This window comes from Rhyacophila brunnea, unplaced genomic scaffold, assembly GCF_057557595.1.
Source record: "Rhyacophila brunnea isolate RB1 unplaced genomic scaffold, BYU_Rbru_1.0 scaffold_14, whole genome shotgun sequence".
NCBI lineage: Eukaryota > Metazoa > Arthropoda > Insecta > Trichoptera > Rhyacophilidae > Rhyacophila > Rhyacophila brunnea.
The window spans coordinates 30,974,389-30,997,286 of NW_028232796.1; the positions used below are offsets into that span (position 1 = coordinate 30,974,389).

At 32.7% G+C, this 22,898-nt stretch overlaps 1 protein-coding gene across 4 annotated transcripts in view; it reads left to right on the forward strand.

Moving 5' to 3' along the window:
• The first annotated feature begins 255 nt into the window (after positions 1 to 255).
• The window catches only part of Nt5b (5' nucleotidase B), a 167,932-nt gene continuing 145,289 nt past the window's right edge, over positions 256 to 22,898 (forward strand). The window contains exons 1-2 of one of the 4 annotated variants that reach the window (XM_085942188.1): positions 256 to 377; positions 1,577 to 1,711. In XM_085942188.1, the coding sequence (XP_085798314.1) occupies positions 1,602 to 1,711 (110 nt within the window). In that variant the 5' untranslated portion in view covers positions 256 to 377; positions 1,577 to 1,601. Of the gene's footprint in view, positions 378 to 408; positions 593 to 1,192; positions 1,712 to 22,898 lie in introns of those variants that run through there. The other 3 variants (XM_085942176.1, XM_085942175.1, XM_085942189.1) reach the window with 3 other exon arrangements.

Here is a 22,898-nt window from a genome sequence, read left to right on the forward strand (position 1 = left end):
ATTTTAAATTTTGACTTGGCAACACTGTATAGCTGTAGCATGTCGGTATAGCAGTTTTCATGTGTCAAGAAAAAATATAAGTAGCGATGCCAGCGGCCCCGGTGGGTAATGTGTCCAATAAATAGTCATGAAAATGAAAATTTCTCTCGGAAAACGATAGTATTTTTTTTTAATTGTCAGCTGACGTTATTAATGATTTATCGTATAAATGCTTTGCCAAAACATAAATTATTATCAACACACCTATTCAAATAATAAACACAGTAATATTTCGTTTGTTTCAATTTTTCATTTAGAATTCAATGTTTCATTGAAAAATAATAGTAAGTTTTCTTGCAGTTGTCAACCTACACTCGGAGACATCTGTGTTAATTTTGGTACGTCAAGTATTGTTTTTATGCTCTGTCCGCTTTAGATGTAAATACAATAAAGTTACATCATTTTCTTTCGACAGTGACACATAAAAAAATGTTTCTTATTTCGGCTTTGCATGAGCGAAATTGAAAGTGGGAAAGTAGATTGCGAGTTTCTCGTTTCGAGTATAAAAATGGTTTTCAGTCAATAGTCCGTTCGGAACCTATCAATACCAGTAGTAACAGAAAATTCAAGATATTTTGAATGAAAACTAAAAAACTATTGTTTCTTTCGACTGTCACCCGTTTCAATATTACCTCAGCTATAAGAAAAACATCGTTCTTTTCCTGGATTACGTCAATCTTATTGAGAAACGATATTTTTCGATGTGCGGAAATATCGTTATTTTAATAATAATAAATAGAACCTTTCAATCATAATAGTGTTTTAAAATCATATCTGCTAAATTGCTTCTTTCTAATTTTATTATTATTAATAATATTTTTATATTCAAAACCATTGAATCACTTATGTCATAAAATTAATCTGTGTTATATTATAATAATTGCATACCTACCTGCCTAGTTATATCGCTTTAAATTTATATAGATATTTCAGTGAAAATTGTTAATAATTAATAAGTGAATGATATTTTCCAAAATATAACCAAAATATATTCTTTACATAATTAAATTATTTTTTATATTAGTTTTAACATCAATCTTTTAAGTAGATTTAACCCTTTCAAATATTGAGTTTTTATTTTATATATTTGAATCATAAATTATATTTTATATGTTATAAAAACAAACCTTTTAATTTCCTTTTTATTTTATAGATTAGTGATTCCATGGATGCAGATTTAAATAATTTTCCCCGCTTGCTTTTTTAATATTAATAATACCATTAGTGCAAGACATATATAATTATTCTAGTGTTAGAAATAAGTGAAAGTAGTTATAATTAAAAATAAGTATTGCATTTGCAAGGCGTTAATTTACGTGTATCCTTCTGCATTGTTGATATCAAACTGCATATTAGATAAACTAACAAAGCGAATGATACTTGCGGGCCTGTACGCCTAACTCTTAAACACGTCACTGATTGGAAGGTACTGTGTAAACACGGTGATAACACTATCTTCGATGGTGCTTGTTAGGGGGAGATTACTGTTGTTGCAGCGTCAAACGTTTAACTACATCAGTGCTGCATCGTTTTGCAGCTTGAATAAACGTGCTCTCTTCAAGATGTCCGATTCCGGCTACATGAGGGACTTCCTGAGGCAGCCATCCACCGTCCTCATCGACGGGGAGCTCACCAATGTCGCAAGGAAATACTACAGGAAAGCGGCGCATCGGTGAGCGACTACATAATATTATATTGTCTTGCTCAAATACATTTATTAATAATTACATAGCTTGACAAAATATACCACGACGCCATATATTTTTTAATTAAAGAAAAATAATATATACAATATAATTAATAATATAAAATATGGATAGGTACCGTCGATAATAAATAATACTAATAAAAATGTGGTAATTGTGCCGCATATGCCCGCATGAGCTTTTATAATTTTTTTAAACGAAAACAGTTTATTCCATGTAGACAATTATATTAAATACCCTTTTCTGTCCGCGCAGATCCTTTTCGATCCAATAATTGTTAATTTAAATTTTGAAATTTTCATACATTTTGATGGATCGTTATCACAATATACTAAGATTATATTAGGTTGGGGTAGGTTAGGTTTGGTTTGGTCTCAAAAGAAAGTTATAAAATCCCATGTGGGCATCTGCGGTATATTTACTATAAATGTAATCTAAAAGTTAAAAAGGATGGACAAAAGAATGCTATTATGCAATTTTTTGGTAATTTTATAGTATTTACTCCATATCATTTTTGTGATTGTGGTTTTTCGCGACCAAAAACCAAACCAAAACCAAACAATCTACTGTAACTCAAACATACATAGGTTGTGTTAGGTTTTGGTTTGGTTTTTGCTCTCAAAAAACCTTAACCACAATGACAATTCGACTGCTTAACTACAAACCGGTTAACTCCATTTGGACAAATTGTTCAGGAAGGAGGAAAAACTTAATAATTTAACTATCGAGCGGAATTTAACAATTTCAATAATACACATGGAATTTTTTGTTTTACAAATCGCTGCACTATGAATTAATACACTATTATTTTAGCTTTCCTTTTATATATAAAGAGCGGAGTTGTTCCATTTTTGATATTGGAAATTTGGCACCTGCAGTTTACTATTTTGTGTGAAGAACGATAACGCATTTATTTATAGGTTTAGGAATTTGAAATTTTGTGTAAGCATAGAAAACATGCTTTATAACAAAATACCATCAAAATCTTATTTTCTTTTTCTTAAAAGTGCAGTTAGCTGGTTTGAAGATTAAGCAGTCAATATGGATTACCTACAAATTACCAATTTTTTTGACATATGTCGGAGAAAAAAGATATAATTTTAGGTATACTAAATGGCTTTTATGTACTCACATAAAACCCATTTTCCTTAATAAACATAGCACATCATTGAATACGTCAACATATACAGGCAGTGCATTGACAAGTTGTAAAGTGTTTCTAACGTGCGTCTCATAATAATTAATTATCATCATATCCCAAAGTTAAAATAAAGCAAATCTTGAAGTAACTAGGAATAATAATAACTACATTTTACTGAAGTTATCCTGCCCATAATATCGGTTGCATTTGCAGTATTATTTTTATGCCACATATAAATTGAAGTAGTCGTACACATCGTCTATGGATTAGCATGACAATATATACTAAGTTGAGGCCCAGGTGCCCTATGTTATATCTTGTGACATGAAGTCACCCGACGACATGACGTAATTGTGACGTAAGCTTAATACACTCATCGAGGCGAACCGCCCAATGCACTCGGCTCACCATAGATATTATTATGCTAAAACACCTATTTGTGTATGGGGACAATGATTAATACTGGCGTTAATTTCTCGAATGCTATTGACTCACTCCGGTAGTACGTCACAATGATGTCATATGACGTCATGTCGCCGGGCAACTTCAACTCGCAAGTTACAACATAAGGCCCCAGGGCTCACAAGTCACAAAAATATACTGATACCAAAAAGCAAAACACAGCTCCATGTTTGCAAAAAAATTGTCTATATGTTGTCTTTTTGACAAGATAAGCATCATAAATCGTCCGATGTTCAAATTTAGAACTAAGCTCATCACAGTATAAAAAGTGTTAAATGATATGTCAAATGTTAGCATGTGGCGACCTCACTCACCGGACAACTTATCTGGTGGATCTATAATAATTGATTACGTATTCATACATATTTAATAAAATATTGACTTAGGTAGTAAAACTTCTTTGATAGTAATTGGGCATTTTCGCCAAAGTTTGTACATGTTTGAAATTTGGGTAATATTATTTTTTCACTCAAATTAACCATTTTTATATAGCTAGCAGATTCCTTGTTCTATTGCTGAATTGGTGATAGCAATTTTTCAGCAAAATATTGATTAATACAATATTTATATCATTTTTATTATGAAATTGGGCATAATAAGTTTCCGTTCCGTGACTACGAAACTTAGCTTTTAAAACATGAATGAAACACTTTTTATCACTTAAAAGAGCTCTATTAGATTAAAAAAACCATACACTTCAAAATAAAACTACAAATAGTCAAAAAATATTATTGAATTTTAATTCTTGGGCACATTTCGTTCCCCTCCGTTACCCTATGTCTATAATGGCAGAGCATTTTTCCTTTAGTATTTGAAAAAACCAATCAATGTTCGTTCTGCTATTTTTTTAAAGACAATAATCACTTTTACTAAATTTTATTGGAAAAATAAATAAGTTTCGTTATTTAATAATCAAATGAAAAATAGTTAACGTTCAACTTTTTTGGGGACATTTTCGGAATGGAACGAAATGGTAACGGAGTGTAATTTGTAAAGCTTAAGTTACATGTTACCATAAAAACAAATTTTTGTTTTATGAAATTTATTTGAATTTTTTGATAGACAGATAAATATTCAACGTGCGTCAAAATAACAAAACAAATCAAACTTAATCACTAAAATAGACATATTTTATAATAAATTTCACAATACTTGTAAAATAAGGTAGGTAATAATTTTGACACACTATACATTACCATAACTTTATTTGGCATTTATATTATTTGTAACTCAGATAAAAAATATTTTTAAGCAAATTAACAATATATGAAAAAAAAAATCAGCAAGGGATTCAGACGCGAGTTCCTAGCGCGGCACGGAGTATATAACTTTTACGAAAATAATTATAGTCAAACTCGGTTATTACGATCTCTGACATAGCGAGATCTCGGATGTAATAACGAAACATTTGTTGACAATTGGTTTATGATTTTCGCCATACATTTAATTCTTTCACTGTTATAACGAGCAACTTATCGGATATACCGAGCTAAAATACTGTTAATGTGTCGACCGTTTTAAAACATTTCGACCCTAAGCAATAAAATCCGATTGGACAGGATGCCGCCGGGGTCGGATTACGTTTATGACACTAGTAAAGTGTCTAAGTACCTACCTTATTGGTGTTTCACCGACAATAATAAAAAAGTATCCACGCATATGGTTGAAAAATCCAAGGTTTGTGAAGTCCGTAGGTACCTACCAGCGTTAATTACAATAAACAACTTCTTTTGTAGTTTATGAATGCCATGCTCGTTTCGGGGATTTTTACGATGGTTTCCAAATTTTTTATTTTCGGCTTTTTGTGTAATGTGACATGCTCATTTAAAAATACCTATTCTCTGATATAACGAGTAACGCTTATAACAAGCAAATTCAGTCGGTCCCATCTTCCTCGTAATAACCAAGTTCGACTTTATGTTGTCTTGAAATTTAATTGTATTCATCAACATAAAATGTAGCTATACAGGTTGATTGTAATCAAGACGTACTTTTCTGACATTTCGTGAATACCTACAGTTCTAGGTATTAAATCTAATCGAGTACACATTTCTGTTAAACGTGACAAAAAAATACTTTTTCATACATTTTTATAAATTTCTATGCCTAAAATGTATGGAGAAGTTTTAAAATTTTGGTGGCGTATAACAGAAAGAGTATGACAGAGCCAGTGCCTGTCTCGCAATTATTTCAGTCTGGTGTTTTTTCTTTTCCTTCTGTTGTTTTTTTTTATCTCCATACTTTTATGTGCGCTATTTTTGCGTATTCAGACATATCACATACTTTTTTAATCTTTATTATATTATTATATTATAGTCAGGTTATTTTTTATATTTTTTAATGAAAATATTTTTGTTTTTCATACGAACAGACAAAATAATTTTTTTTATAATCTATGAAGAACTAAACACACACTGTAAACCCAACTTTATGCATGCCATTTCGTTACTTTTACATTCCACATATACGTTACCACCAATATAGTTTCGGAGTGGAAGTAACGGATTCTGTTTCAGAAGTGTTTGAAGCCAAAATTTAGCTTAGTTTTATTGTTAAACCTGCGATATGTTTTATTATATCTGTAGTATGAAAGATAAGCTCCATATGTGTAGTATGTGAAATAGAAATATGTGTTTTCTTACCTTATAAATCGTGGTAACAGTAGTGGAACTTCTTAAATGACCAACCCAGAAAGCAACCTGTTCCGATAGCGATACCGACACACACCAACAATTTAAAGTGTACATGGCGATCAGTGTTATACAAAAATGTTGCTACATTAAAAAAAAACATATTTATAGTGAAAATTTTTCGCCTTCATGCTAAAATCGTGGTAACGGAATGTGGAGTTCCACTTTTTCAAATATCCTGGGACACACTTTAAACGTGATTTTTTTTCAATATTGGTACAAATTTACGAAAAAACTATATATTTTCCAAAAATATATAATGTAAGCTGTTGAAAACACTACGAATTTAATTTTACACACTCAAAATTAATGACGAAATCAGACTTTGTTTATTTGAATTTATGGGTGGGACATGGTAAAAACGCACTACCTTTCGATCTAAATAATCAATTAAAAATATATACAGGTCAGATAGTTGTATTTAACTGATTGAATAGAGTAAATTAATAAATTTGCATGTTAAAAGTACATAACTTTCCAACATTTTATAATATAATAACTATGAAAAAATCAATCAAAGTCATGGGACATGCCAAAAACGCAATGTACAAACTTTGGCGAAAATGCCCAATTATCAGAAACAACTCTACATATCATTATAAGTTTACCTATAACTGCAAATATATAATTACTTAAGTAAGTACCTATATAGGTATATCTGAAGAGGACAATTTCCTGCATATTTAGAGTGAATTCAGTAAAAATATCTGGAAATGTTGCCATTGTATTACAGTGTAATTAAAATTTAACGCCTGAAACATAATATTAATCATTGGCATTGAAACGTATTTGTTTCATACAAATGTACCGGAACGCTGCCATTTAGTTAGGTAATAACAGCAATTGCATATGCAAGTTGTTATGGCGACCAATAGGAATGAATTTTAAAGAATTTATAAAATTTTCCAAATCCTTAGAAATTAGACTCAAGTGAATTGACACAACTGTTTCCAAATTCGGATGAAGTCCACTATTCAATATTTGTCGTAGGTACTTAAATGACATTTTTATATTTCAAGCTTGAATCATTTATTGGTTTTAACATTAGTTTCTTTTTCGATAATTTCAAATAAGAATAAAATGCCCATTTTTACTAGATTTTAACCAAATGCAGACTTATCGGTTTTTAAAACCACAAATGGTTTTCAATTTTGATTATTCCACAATGACCTGTGTACAAAGATTTTTGGACGCCCCCAAAAAGATGTGTGTTCCGAGCAACTAATTATAGATTTTTCCTCAAGTCAAATGTATAACATTTTTTTTGTAACCTTTCTGATGTTCATATTATGTAATCGTAATATCTGTAATAAGGGAAGAGCAGTTTGAATTCCTTGCCTGAAGAAACCAGCCAATAAACGATTTTATGAATCTATCATCGTGATCGTACATCACCACAATAATTTAAGATTTAAGTACCTATCTATCTGGACTTTTTTTTCGAACGCCTGTTGCCGGTAACTGATCTTGAACCTGTATCCATCGGATTCCGGCCAATTTTTTTTTGAATCCGATGGATACAGATTCGAGGCCTGTCCGGATGTTAAGATTTTTTTATCTGGTATGTTTTTGCGGTGTTTTCAAATAAGATGTAACTGTGATTATCTTGCTGTGCATTAGACAGATGGCCTGCAGATGTCAATAGCAGTTAAAAGCGACAAGCACGCTGCGTTGCTGACAGTTGAGTTAGGTACTGTTTTTTGAGAATGTGGACTAAATAGAATTACATAAGGTCGCGACGAATTTGTTTAGTTTGATGATTCATACTACGAATAAGTACATAACTCGATACTGGCTTAACGAACAAATGTTTGAATATGTGTATCACTCGCTGATAACAAAAATTTTCAACCACAAAGCATTTTATGCTGATTTAAGAAATAATATGTATATCTATCGTACATACATATTATAATACACATAAAGTTTATATATAAAATTACTTCCTTACTTACTAAAAATAATTACTACTAACTTTATATTTAACACAAAAGAAATATGTGCTTGCAGTTTTTCAATGACTGGAGTCATCCAAACCAATACTTGATGTGAACACAAAATATTTAATTCAGCCGTAGAAATTCTATCTTACTTAACGCATATTGCAGAGAATAGAAGTATGACGAATGCTTTCTCACTCGCACTTATGGTTCGGTTTTGTTCAGGCTTTGGTATTAATACTTTTTTACACCATTCTTTAATACTCTTCTAACCACTAATTAATTTTAATTCATCACCAGTAAATTGGCATCATGAATTCTTCGTATTTATGCACTTATCTATGATAAACACTATTATTGACAAAAACAATAATTATTATTATCTATCTGGATAAAATTCAAGCTAATGAACCTCTTATCAAACAAATGTATAATTTATTGTATTGTTTTTATGTATATCAGGCTTTTCCAACTTCAAATCTGTAATCCACTATCCGGTATCAAAACTGGTAATAATCTAATACACTCTACTATTGACATTCTTCAAGTTTAACAAATGTCTTATATTATGCAAATTAAAAAAACTGTTATCTTTCATAAAGGATTTATCAATTTTCCATTAGTTGTCAAAATTATATGTTTCGGCATTCATTGTCAAACTATTCCCCTACTGCTCGACAGCAAGAGTTTAAAGTGCGGCCATTTACATCTTCTCTTTCACTCACTCCTGTGGCAGACTGATTATTGCAACACAAATGGTTAATTTGAAAACAACTCATGTGGTTAAGGAAATAAAAATATGAATAATTAATTCTACCTTTTCTACATAATACCAATGAAATCATACTGCTTTACAAACGTTTTATACATTTTCATGATTCAATTTCTATAGGACTATGATGCGATCATTTTGAAGCTTGTATTATGACGGTGCTGTTTTACAATAGTGAATCGTGGTACCTTACGAGTACCGTTCAAAGCAACTGTATACTGAGCTTCGAAAACAGATGTTTACAACGGATAAGAGAGCGAATCAAGCAGCTTTTCATCACGCTGATAGTGAAGAGGCGATGTTAGACCTTGCTCGGTCACGTGCTGCAGACACCTGAAGAAAACTTCGACCTGATTTGCCTATTCCGGCGTCCTTCCGCTAAATACTATCTACAGAGTGTATACGCCGGCGCTACGGAATGCCGGCATGACCTGGAATGATGCAAGAAGACAGGGATACTTGGGTAGACATGACCGAAAAAGAAGAAGAGTAGTGCGATCGACAAAAGTCATTTCCGGTATCAATGCCTAATGTTTATTACGTTTTGTTGTCATCAAATATTATAATTTGTTGAATTAGTTTTAATTGAAAACAAAGGCGTATATACATTACTAGATTATATTATGCTAAAAATTAGAATTATGTTACCATTAGTGACAATACTTTGATTGAGTATGTTCTATGGGGATTTATAATACATAGCAAATACAATGACGAGTTCCGACGATTCTGCTGGCTTATAATAATAGCACAGTGCTACCTACGGTACGTACTGACAGCAAGAGTATTGTGTTTTTTATTCAATACGATGACAGGTGATGTCACAGTGACACCGGTTAATTTTCTGAAATTGTTGCCAAGTGTACAGAACAAAGAATTGGTAGATAAGAAACACAGTTTTAACGCTTTTTTTCCTATTATTGGCATAGTGATAAAGGAAACATAGCATAACACCACTCAAACATAAAATAATACATTAGCTTATATCACTATCCAGTCAATTTGATTGTTTAATTATTACATTGATATATTACTTAGATGAGTAGTTTCCATACAAATGGCATTTTAAAACTGTGCCACAAAAGAAGATATTACGAATATCATCTTATAATATTTCCTTGTAAGTAGGTATAATCCGTTAAGACCGTTATAATGGATTCTCGATCACCCGTATTACAAGGGCTGTAAAACTTAATTTCTGTGCATAGAATAGTGACTAAGAGTTTCTGAAAAACACTGTTTATGGCATTCGCTTGGCCGAGTCGCTGAAAATCGGGTGTCATTTTAAAAAGCGTATGGTACATCCAGCATTTTACATCAATGGTTTATTATTACTAAAACAGAAAAAGGTTGTTCATTTAAACTTTGGCGATATTTAGCCAGGTTCGATCCACTGCTGAACGAAGGCCTCCCCTAGCTCTCTCCACTCTTCTCGGTTATTAGTTCTGTGCTGCCACGTACATTCACCGAACTTTATAAGCTAGTCTATCCAGTGGGTTTTAGGGCATCCCTGTGGGCGTTTAGTGCCTCACTGTATGACAGCAGTTTTCTACTCGCTGAGCGATATATCCAGCCCATTGCCATTTCATCTGCTTAGCGACCTCTTTCACACCGTGCACTCTTGTCTGCTTCCGTATATATTGATTTCTTTTGTGATTTATTGATTATTGTGATATATTACGTTATGCCCAAGATGCGGTTACATGTAAATTGTACGTAAAACATTACACCTTGGCACAGTTCGCCGTGAGCTTTCTTATCAGAAAGAGATGACCGTATACTATACGGCCTCCAATTTTATTAGACTCAATATGAACATTAATTCAATTTTCATAGCTGATTTTGACAAAATTGATGAATTCAAGAATGAAAACCTAACTTAACAAATAATCCTGTATATCAGCTATTTTCAAAATTTGTTTGCTGCTGGCTTCCTGTAAAATGTAAACCGACAAGACCCCTGTTTTATTTAGACATTAATTTTATGTCAGTAGTTACTATACGACCCAGAGAGATTGGACGGTCTTTAATATACGGCCATATATTTCTGAACGAAGCGAACTGCATACGTACAAGTTTCTGAACACGCCAAGATGCACCTCATTTTCGGATTTCTCTTACATTAAGAGTCCATGTTTCACATGTAATATATGAGTGTTGTTAGCATACATTGGTTGAACACTTTACGCTTAAGGTGGGTTTTAGTTCCAGAAAAACGACCGCGGTGACGTGTATATTTTGATATAGAAGTCGCTGTCTAGTTTATTATACTTGCTTTGACGTAGTAATAAGGTTTTGACATTCTTTTATTGTAAGTATTAATTTGTTATATAAATGAGAATTAACTGTATTCCGTGTGCCTGAAGATGCCGAAAGGCGAAACCCAGATTGTAAAAAAATTATCAATTGAATTAGTGCAAAACTTAAATTAATTAAAATTTAAAAATATATAAGTACGTTATTTTAAACAAACGAGTTTTATGTTTTAAGTAAAGCCATTTGATTCATCTATTTTTGATGTACTTACCTACTACTTACTTTGAACATATGTGTAGAGTGTAGACTGTAGAAGGCCATAAAAAACATGTGGTTGACCTTATATTCATGTCATGTAAGTACTTTTACATAAACTTCTGTATAAAGCAGTATCAATAAATAATATTATCATAATTATTTTATTGTTTTCTGAATAATGTTAGTATTTTGTTTTGCCAATGGATGTCGCCACTGTCTTTTTACCAAGGATTATTTTGATTAGTGGTGGAAGTGCAGTACTTAGATAATATTATTATTATTATGTACAGTGCTTCTGTAGTTCTATCGGCGACATCTGGAGACAGAATACAAAACATATGATTTACTGATAATTTGCATATTATTTCAATTATTCAAAATATATCTTAAACACTTAAACTAATACTTATTCTTTTGTATTCAAGAAAAACAGCTGTTTTTCAAATTTGCATTCCTTCGACATTTTCATTTTATTATTACATTATTTTATAGTTTTTTTTATCATAAAATAAATAAGTAGGTAGCTCTATAAGACTGCAGGTATCTTGAATATATTAGAAAAAAATGGAATGATTCACAGTTTTAATATGTTTTTTTCAATTTTAAAAACATTGATTATTGTAAATAAATTAAATGTGTTAAACTTGACATTTTAAATGTTTTTATTTAAGTACCTTAGTAAGTATACTTAGTTAAATATTAAAATAAATATAAAATAATATATTTAAAAATATATATAATATATTCTTTTTAGCACGACAACAGGCATGTAGGTACAATGGCAGTAGTGTATTTATAGTAATATAAGTGAAATAACCAGAAACACCAAAACTTTGAAAAAATCACATAAATATATTGTAGCCTCACCTGGATCGAACCCGGAGCTCTCGGATGAAAAGCCAGCGCCTTACGCACTGTTTCGGTATGGACACATTTTTTTTAGATAGGTACGTACTTAGGTGAGACTGAAAATATAAATGATCAGTAAATTGTATTAGGTACATTACATGCTTTGTATTCTGTCGCTAGATGCCCCTAATAGCACAACACTGTCTCTTATCTGTCAATTATTGGTGGAAAGACATTGACTAATAATATATTGATGTAATTTAATGACGATCATGCATGGCCCCCACAAGGGGAGGCTAACAGGGCTCTAGCCTGAGGGCCCGGGATCAGAGGGTGGCCCGGTGTGGTGGGTCGACCAGATATGTGAGATAAACACATTACAAATTTACTCTTTAGTAAAAAAGTCGCCTGCAGAGCTGTTTGTGGTTGTGTGATCCAATTTTTGATTACTGTCGCTACTCGATAACTCCATAATTCAAGTGGATGTACATATTCAAAAATACAAAAACCGCTAAAAATACACTGCAATACCCTTCATTTTATCTCGAACACCATTTAGAAAATCCTACTGTATAACGTTACACTGCTTTAAACCATAGCGGTATGTAGGGGTGGCTGCCAAAGATCGTAGCCCGGGGCCCGCTTGCAGGATGTGGGGGCCATGCGATCATGATAGAAAGACAATTTGCCAATTGACAATGTGTAACCCCATGACTTCTAAAAGAGACCCACAGATGGCGCTGCTCATTTACTGAACGCCACAAGCGCTATGTAGAGGGATTAGGATTTAATCTTATGTTAACTCCGTAATTTATATCTCACAGTCTTAACCCACAATGACATTGAGCTACTTTACAAGCTGCTTGTTGTCGAATTTACAATCTGTTTGTAAACTCGCCCAGTGTTATCATCGAACAAGCTAACAAGCATATTGTAAACAATCTACCAAGAAAAGTTGAAAGCCGGTCAACTTTACACGTTTCACGCTGGTGTGTGGGCCTACTGCGTCTGCGCAGTAGAGCGATGGTAGCGACCTCCCGGTAAAAAAACGAACTACTCAATACTTCCTGTCAAAATAGTACCAAAAATTACGGTTTCAACTCGCTAGCTTGTTGGCTTCTGAGCGAGTGGAAAGTTTTGTGTATCATCATCACAATCGCACTAGCTGACTCGCCCGCTTTCAAATTCGCCAACAAGCAGCTTGTAAAGTAGCTCAATGTCGTTGAGGCTTTACAACCAGTCAGCTTAGTCTGATTAGCTCTGGCGCTTTTGATCATACGTGTCCACTATCTTAAAACTAAGCACCTTACACTATCGAGATCCGTTTCTAGTGTTAAGTGTGTTATCTAGTTGTCAAATGTGATACCTACCTGAACTGAACTAATTCTTTGGCAAGTTCATCTGGTTATTTGGTCGAGCGAGTCATCTTATCTTGTTAATCTATTTTCGTATAGCTTTTGAAGTATTCTCTGTTATTATTGATTAATCTCTAACTTAATAAATAGATACTAAAACCAGAAGTGTTTCCATGTTGTAAAAAAACCATCCTATAAAAAATGTCCTTTTAGGGCTGAAACTGATAAAAGCTGTAATAGTTATAATTATTATAATCGTTATTAAATTATACGTATTGGGTAAGCAGATATTAAATATTGTGATTAATTTTAATTGATATTATTTCCTTAGTTTAGGTCTATCCCAGCACTGGAAATGGAAAACTTTACGAACCGGAGCGCTCGTTAGTTTTCTGAATATATTCACATAGTTATCAAATTTTATGTGTCTTTTATGAAAATAAAAGTGTTATATTTTTTATTTTATGGCCATTGTAGCTCAAATGGTAAAATTATTTTTTCAACGAGAAGGAACGACAATGTTGCCGATTTTACGACCCGGAACGGCGCTCCGGTGCGTTCCGGTCCATTTCGAGCCCTGGCTCTATCCAAAATAATTATAGGTCTAAATGTATCAGATAAATATGGCGAAGTATCAAGTGGGTGGGTTACTTAGATTGGTAATGAAGTTAGTAAATATTTACTTACAAAATAATTACGTAGGTACTTAAGTATTAACTAGATACAATAATATTGATCGATTTTTAATCGGTTTTATTCCAATCTCAGCACTAAGAATACAAAATTGTAAATACATATGTATTTAGTGATTTACTGATAACGTTTTTTTATTTACTTATTGATGATAACAGAAATGTATTTAAAGAATCGAGCACTTACTGACATATTATTATGTCCTTCCTTGTTTCACGTTTGTGATAAGCTGATAAGAATAACTTTAAAAGAGTGTGACCTAAAATTATCATTTATTCTGCATAATACAACGATCGATCGTTACCGAAAGTATTTGAATAAATCATAATTTAAATTAATTATTATGTACAATATTTAATCGAAATAACGGTACATACCAGCGCTCGAAATGGAAAACTTTACGAACCGGAGCACTTGATAATTTTTCGAGATTATTAAAATATCCATCTAATTTTAAGTATATTATGTATTAAGTATATAATTTATAAATAATTACAAGATAAAAAGAACTTTTTATAGGTATACGACGTTTTTAAATTTTCTGTTGAACCATAATATAAACTTGACTTGACTAGCTTAAACGATCAAAAAAATTTGTACTTGACATGTCATATTGATTTCCATAGTAACACACGTATATATTAATAATTTAGTTGCTAGGACTCCAGACCCCGAGCAACCAATAATGGTGTCGGTATAACTTTTCATATAAAACGGAATTAACTGAAAATGAATTCAATTCTGCTTAAAGATGGTTAAAAGTATTAAAAAAATGCATTGGCATCGTGTTCTGATATATTCTAAAAGTTTCAAATGTCTAGCTAGTCGGGAAGTTAATTAAAAATCGATTGCAAGATTTGTACCGGACAAATAAGAATACGAGCTAAGAAAAACGTTGTAAAATAAGTGTGTTCGATTTTTTGTTATATGGCCTACCTAGCTCATCTCGGGAATTTTTGTGCGTTTCAGTCTATTTCGAGCTCTGATACCTACCTATCAAAATATTTTACCTCAGTATGTAACTAAAGTAAAACATCAAAACACAAATTAAACAATATTGCCAAAGCAGGGTATATTAATGTTACCATAGTTACCAACCAATTCAGCGGTACTAAAATCGTTCTGGTATCGCTGCAAATGTTGTAAAAGTTCATATTATGACAGGATTTTGAGATATTTATAGTCGAACCAACACAATAAATGAATAATGACATATTATGGTGAACTTCTATCCCAAAATAGAATAGTTTGACTAATGGGAAGTTCCAATATATAAAGAATGTAATATTATAGTACACCTAATCAAATTAGCTTTATCACTAGACAAAGCCAGTTATCGTTGGAGGACAACTGATATGGGTTTATTTGTCTAAACACGCTAAACTAAACTAACCATACTTACTCTATTTCATATTACTAAAACGATTAATAAATACCTAATACGTGTTATTAATTTATAATTTATACTTAGCGATGTTGTCATATAAAAAAAAAACGTATTGATAGGTACCTATCTACTTACTATTGGTATCGTATCGGGAGATCCGGAGATATATCGTTTCTTGCAAATTAATAAATGTTTCGATACGCAATACATGGACTCACATTCGTTCTTAAAATTCTTAAAACTGTATCAATTCTAACCAAGAATAACAAAAAGAAAACTATTCCAGACCTGCATGAGCGAATTATAAATGAACGTGTACATATAAAATTACCTACACCATTAGCCAAAGTATCGTTCACACGGGGCGTCAGAGAACCCAGGGCCGGCTGAGACACTACGCTCCGCCTCTGCCTTGAGCCTATGCCCTAGAGCAGGACTCATATTCGAGTCTACATAATAATATGTATGTGAACAATCATTTTCAAACAAGAGTAACATAAATAGCATTTAGAGAAGCCAAATAACAGATGAGAATTTTTTTGAGTCGCGCCTGAAATTAAAAACTACATGTAACATACCAAACATACACATTCTCCAAAGAAATGCAACACATTAGGTTTAAGGAATGCGTAATTTTTTTTTAACCGTTGTGCCACTCATATTTGGCTCTTTTGGTTCAAGAGTTTGCCGACCCCTGCCCTAGAGCCATCAAAAAAGTATACTTAGATGCTTTTTGAACAAAATTTTGATATGACGGGCCCTACTTATGCCATTTATGCTTCAAATACATTATGTACACGTTATGTGCTGTCACAGTAAACTGTTGCTACGGGAAAAGGTGTCTTAATGTAATTTTTCTTGGTACTTAAAATGTTATCAGAATGATGGTCTCATCCCGTAGCACATTTTGAACCTTTAAACGAACATTATCAGTTGGCAAAATCTGCTGAAATCGCCAGAACAACAATGAGGTCACCTCACTATTCTGTATTAAATTATTATCTATGTCTGGTGTTTACGTCTATTATCTATGGTCTGGTGGTTGGGTTCTGTTCAAAATATTACCTATGGATTCAATATCGCAAGTAATTTTAACGTGGACACACGTAGAAACTGTTCAAATATATTGAAATTACCATGAATTATGAATGAAAATGAGTAATACTAGTAAAATTTATTATCTTTTCAATCCCTTGCAGAATAAGAAATACTCAAATATTGTGTTTGAACCTAGCTTCCTCAAAAATAATCAGAATGAACTTGATTGAATGAACACTATGCTTGTGAACCACTCAAACTAGAGTTGGCACTTTCCATAATTGAATTCATAGAGATAGTGATCATTCAAAATATTCTGCGGAGTGACGAAACCAGCATGTGACAGCACGTGACATGATCATAATGTTATCGCAGCATTACAACTATTAAATTTTACACGTTAATCATTTTTCCTTAATTTTACCTCGCGTACTCTTTTGGGAAACACCGATTTAAATCATTCACACACTTGAATTACCTTCTGGTTCAAAGTTCAATAGTTATATGAAGAAATGCCTTTCTTGTATCTTAGCTGTCATTAAAAACATACCCGGGGGTAGAGTACATGCAGATAAACAAGATTAAAAAACAAGTGGTTGAAGGTTTTTAGGGTCATCTAAGGTCGCGCTTAGGGTCTTTTGAAATGCCCCCTGCAACGAACGTGCAATGCACTCGATATTGTTATAAACCTATTTAAAGCAGGCACGAATTTAGGACAGGGCAATGTGTGCTGTTTATTAGGTAGACGTTGATTATTGTTTTAACATACACCAAATAACTTTAGTAAAATGTCCATGGAAATGGTTATTATTTTAAATGTTTGTAAATAATCGTTATATTCCTTAAATGGTTTTTTACATATGTTTAGACCGTAAGCAACTACAAAAACGAAATTATATGCCAAGCTTGTCCAACGCGCCAATCGCGGGATTTGGTGGATCGTACCATATAACCCATATGAATCGAAATGTGAAAATGTTAACCATTTGTATATCCAGTTGTAATATAATGTGGTTATATTGAGATTTCGAAGGGGAAACAGTAACCATTCCTATTATTATTTCCTTATTCAGTTTACGTGAAAGTTGTTTTGAAATTAACCACGAGGAAGCCTGCGTGACTTCATAATATGATTCGTATTGCATCACTCATGATCTGCTGCAGGAGTGGGAGAAAGAGAAGATGTGACGATATGTGCACAAAAAAATCCACACTTATCAATTTCATGACGAGAAATTGAGTAATTTTATTCCTTCTTACGATGAAAGACAAATAATGTTGTTTAATTTGTAATGTCTCAGTATCCTCAGCCAAATGTAATACGTTTGTTTAAGTTTAATAATGGCGATGTGAGAGTGTGGTAGATCACTTCCAGTTTTGATACTAAATAGTAGTCCGCAGCCTACTTAAAGTTGGAAATGCCTGCTATATGTCAAAATATAATGTATGTACGAACGGAATAGCACGCCGGCCACACACGATCGCAAGAAGCCACGGGTTGTTGCGTTGTTGTAGTTGTTTGCTTTCCGCAAGCAGTAAAGTCCCTAGACAAAATGCCGCCCCTGGGCAGCGCCCAAAATCCTGCTTCATTTTTTTATGCAGTACTTTTTATCATTCGTGCGCGTATCGTTTCTGGTCACCAAGGACGTCGAGGGGCAACGGAAGTAGACTAGACATCGCGAATCCGAAAAAAAAAATTACAGTCCTGTTAAACCTTTTATTTTAATTAATACATTTTGGGACCATCCGGTGAGCAAGAAAGATAGATGCCAAGTTTAGGTAGCTATTTCGATATATACTATATTTCTCCTCGGTTTACTGCCTTTCGAGTAACTGCCGCCCCCAAGCGACAATTAATATGCCTACCCCCACGGGATATCACCGTCTGCAAGGGTTGGTCCTCATTGGCGGCTGCCGATTTTTCTGCAAACTTTAAGTTTAACATATTTTAATATTACTTAATTAAATTCCATAAATTTGTTTTATTAAATCTGTTTATACTTACAACATAGTATATTAAATGACTTCTTTTATTGATTAATGTTTCACTTTTATACTGCAATTACAATTATTATTATAATAAATTATTTTTAAACACTGGGCGTTATAAAAACTCACTACTCCTCTGACCATAAAAGGTCAAAACGGCGATAGCCTCAATATAATATCATGTTTTCCAACTTAACCTAAGTCATCCATTTTCGTAATGAGTGTGTTATCAAAAAATAATAATTAAAAATATGCACTAAGCATAGAAGTAAATAATACTATGACAAAATGTTTCCTAACACTATTGTGAATGGGTCAGCTAATTTGCCACTGATATAGTTTGATTTATTGTTTACATGAGGCAGTAATGCTATCGTTCATGTTGTTATCACTCACTAGAGTTGTGATGACCGTGGAAAATCATCATCAACATTAACGCAACAACCCAGAATGATTATTTAAAGCCAGCCTTCTAAGAAAATAGACATTATAGTGTTAAAAAATAAACAGAACCACCTGTCGTCAGAATATTCAAGTACTTATTGTATTTTGAATTCATATCGAAGGTAAAAATTATGCGACACCGCCATCTGCCTTCAACATTGTATGTATACGTTTATTTTGTTAAGAATTCTGATTTATTTTGCATGGCCTTGAAGTCACGTGGCCTCAGACCCGTCTAGCGAAATGTATGCAATACAGTAGGCTTGAAAGGCGAATCCTAAAACCTTTGAGCATAATATTATTGACTAAGACTTAAAAAATATATTTATATGACACTTAATCACATATACATACCTCGATATAGGCTGTTATTTCAAATACAAATCTAATGATTTTTTATAATATCTAAGTATAAATGTTTAGGAAAATACACATTTTAAACTCATCGCTCAATTTTATATCATCAGTGAGCTATTGGAAATCGATTTAGTGTGTTGTTATCATTAGTGTGTCCTGATTACTAAGTGTAAATAATCGAAGGAAATTGCCATAACAAATTCTGTAATCACTTAATGGTGTTGACTGTAAATTCTTGGTGGAAAGGCACTGTATTAATTAAAATAAAATACAATAATATACTACTTACTATATTACACATAATTTAATATTGATTATGACTGGTTTCGTCCGCTTCAACATCACGTATTAATTTTACTATTTTTTTTATAGACAAAATTAATTATTGAAGACATTGATTTTAATTAAATAGAACACCTATTCCTTCGCTTATTTTTTTTTTTTAATTATTAGTATAAATACTTAGTTGTAAGTAGGGAATCCAATCCCGAGCAAAATTTCTGATCCCGGGACTGGTCCCGGGATTGGCATTTTTTTCCATTGTTAATATAAAATTTTTATATTTACAAATAACATTGATAAAATCGGCCAAAAATAAATCTAGTATAATTTATACTATTTAAGACATTTATTGTTAAGGCCATGCATTAGTTGAGGCACGGTCTAAAAAGATCGTTGCTAGGCGATGCGCGGACTGCGGGTCGCGGGTGCAAATGACACCTGTCAAACGAAATATTATTTTTCATATAAATCCAACATACGTTCATTTTATGTTCTGTTTATTGTTCTATTAGTAACAATAATAATATATTCATTGACATGTTTTCTTTTTAAAGTAAATGGGTAACGTTTTTAGTCATCTTTACACGATTTTAGAATTAATTGACCCGTCGCCATCACGCAACAAAGTGACGTGCTTCTGTCTCGAGATTCTCTCAGTGAATGGCAGCGAGTCCAAAATTTCGTCGCGCCTACAGTTGGAAATTATTTGGCGTTTCACTGATGCGTCACCTTAATATTGTATACCTTCAATCTTGGAAATACATAAGTTTAATGGAGTAAATAGTATTGTAATATAAATAATAATGTGAATTTAATATGAGATTGTTTTTTCTGATAGTAAAGACTTAATGAATAGGTTAACGAAAATTAAAATAGTAAAGCAAATCATGGTGTACTTATGGCCTTTCAACTTCATAAATATAATTAGTCAGCCAAATTTGACACTGCCGTAAAACGTATGAGATCATGGTGGAATTACTTTGTTAATAGTGGGAAGCATTGTTTTTTCCAATTTTTCTCATTTTTATTAATTTATTCGAAAAAATAAAATGAATCGGCAACTTACACATGGGTATAAATCAAACGTCATTCAAACTCAGTTTCTTTCTAATGTAGTTATTTGTTATTAAAAGTATTTTTTCTGTTATATTTTCGTTTTTATTTTATTTTCCATAAACATTGATAAAAAATCAATCCCGAAAGTTTCGGGATTATGTTTATCAATCCTGGGATACATATCAATCCCGGGATTATATATTATATATATCAATCCCGGGAAAATAGCTCGGGATTCCGGGATGCCGGGATTGGAAGCCCTAGTTGTAAGTTGTAAGATTGTATATTTTGTGTCGGTGAAGAATGTCCCCTTGAAGCCGACGAAAGACATCCTAAGCATTATTAAATTATGTGGAATAAGTAAACACTATGTAGTACCCTACTAGTAGTGTTTTATTTTCAATATGTATCTAATAATTAGTGCATCAGGACGCTTTGTATATATTTGACCTCTTAGAAAACTTTCCTTGTTAGATGATATAGCTGTACCTTATTTATTGCATTTTTGTTTTTCTCTAGATTATACATGTAACAATTTGGTACCTAATCAATATTTCTCAATAAAGTGAAGACGTCATACTTAAATAACATTGTTTTGTTAGTTTAGTTAGAAACAATAATAATATGTTAATAACAGCATCTATTGCTGACGCCAATGCGACATCTTAATTATCAATCGATAATAACATTGATAACCTAATTTTAACTGTTTTACAATATCTGATCTATGTATTCGTTAAACTTAATAATATGTTAAGTAAGTATCGCCTATCGGTATTCTATTTATTATCTGTTCTGTGGGTACGACGAAATTTTGGACTCGCTGGCAATCGAAGAGCGAACGTCGAGCTGTGAACACGTCGATTTGTTTCGTGATGGCGACGGGGGTATTAATTCTTAAATCGTGTAAAGATGACTAAAAAACGTTTCCCATTTACTTGAAAAAGAAAACATGACAATGTATATGTTATTATTGTTACTAATAGAAAAATAAACAGAACATTAAATGGATGCATGTTGGATTTATATTACAAATTATATTTCGTTCGGCACGCGTCATTTGCACAATCCGCGCATCGCCTAGCCACGATATTTTTAGACCATGCCTCAACTGAGGTACAGCCTTAATCATTATTTCAATTGTTTGGTTTTATAAAACGAAAGAGCTCATTAAACTTATGACTAGGCTACACCAAGATACATCTATTTATGAACAAATAATACTGATATATAGGCACAACTTTCCTACAGAGATGCATACCTACAGCCAAGACTTCGAACCGGAACTAAACCGAAAACTGTAAAAACATTTATTTTTGTCGGAACCATAGAGGTATTAAATTAAAAGAGGGGAAAAAAATCGGCTTTCTCATACAGCTGAATGAAGCAGGCCAACAATAGCCGATAACTTACGAGTAATAGCGACGCGATAAAAAAAAATCAGGGCATCATAGAGGATTTACTTTGGTCATTATAACGTACCCATATAATATAATGTTAACGTTGAAATTTTGCCACAAATTGATTACCAGCCCGCCCCACCATACTTTTTCGCCATACTAGCCTGCTTCACCATACTTTCATATAACCTGCCGCCCCTAGGTCAGAACGGAAACCGGAACCGAACCGAAAAATATATCGGTTTTTTCGGTTCGGTACATGTTCAAACACGCGCGTTAACATGATCTTACTCGCCACTTCAGTTGTCGTAGATGCACCCGTCATACGTCTTGGGTCATGAAAATATTTAAAAATAAATTAATCACTCGGAGCTGAACCGAAAACCGAAAAAACCGAAGTCTGAACAAAAACGAACCATAAGTGCGAGTTAGTAAGCATTCGGGTCGCTTGTATCTGACTCGTCAGAGTAAGATAGAATTTCTACGGCTGAATTAAATATTTTTTGTAAGCGTTGCCGGTAAAAATGGATTTGACTGATTACATTCATACAGAAATTTATTGTTTTTGTGTTAAATATAAAGTTAGTGGTAATTATTTTTAGTTGTTTTAGTAGAGCACATGGCTAAGCGTCAATTACATTGAGCTACTTTACGAGCTGTTTGTTAGCGAATTTAATAGCGGGCGATTCAGCTACTGCGATTATGATGATGACACACAAAACTTTCCATTCGCTGAGAAGCCACAAGCCAGCGACTATTTTGACAGAACGTAGTTCGTTTTTTT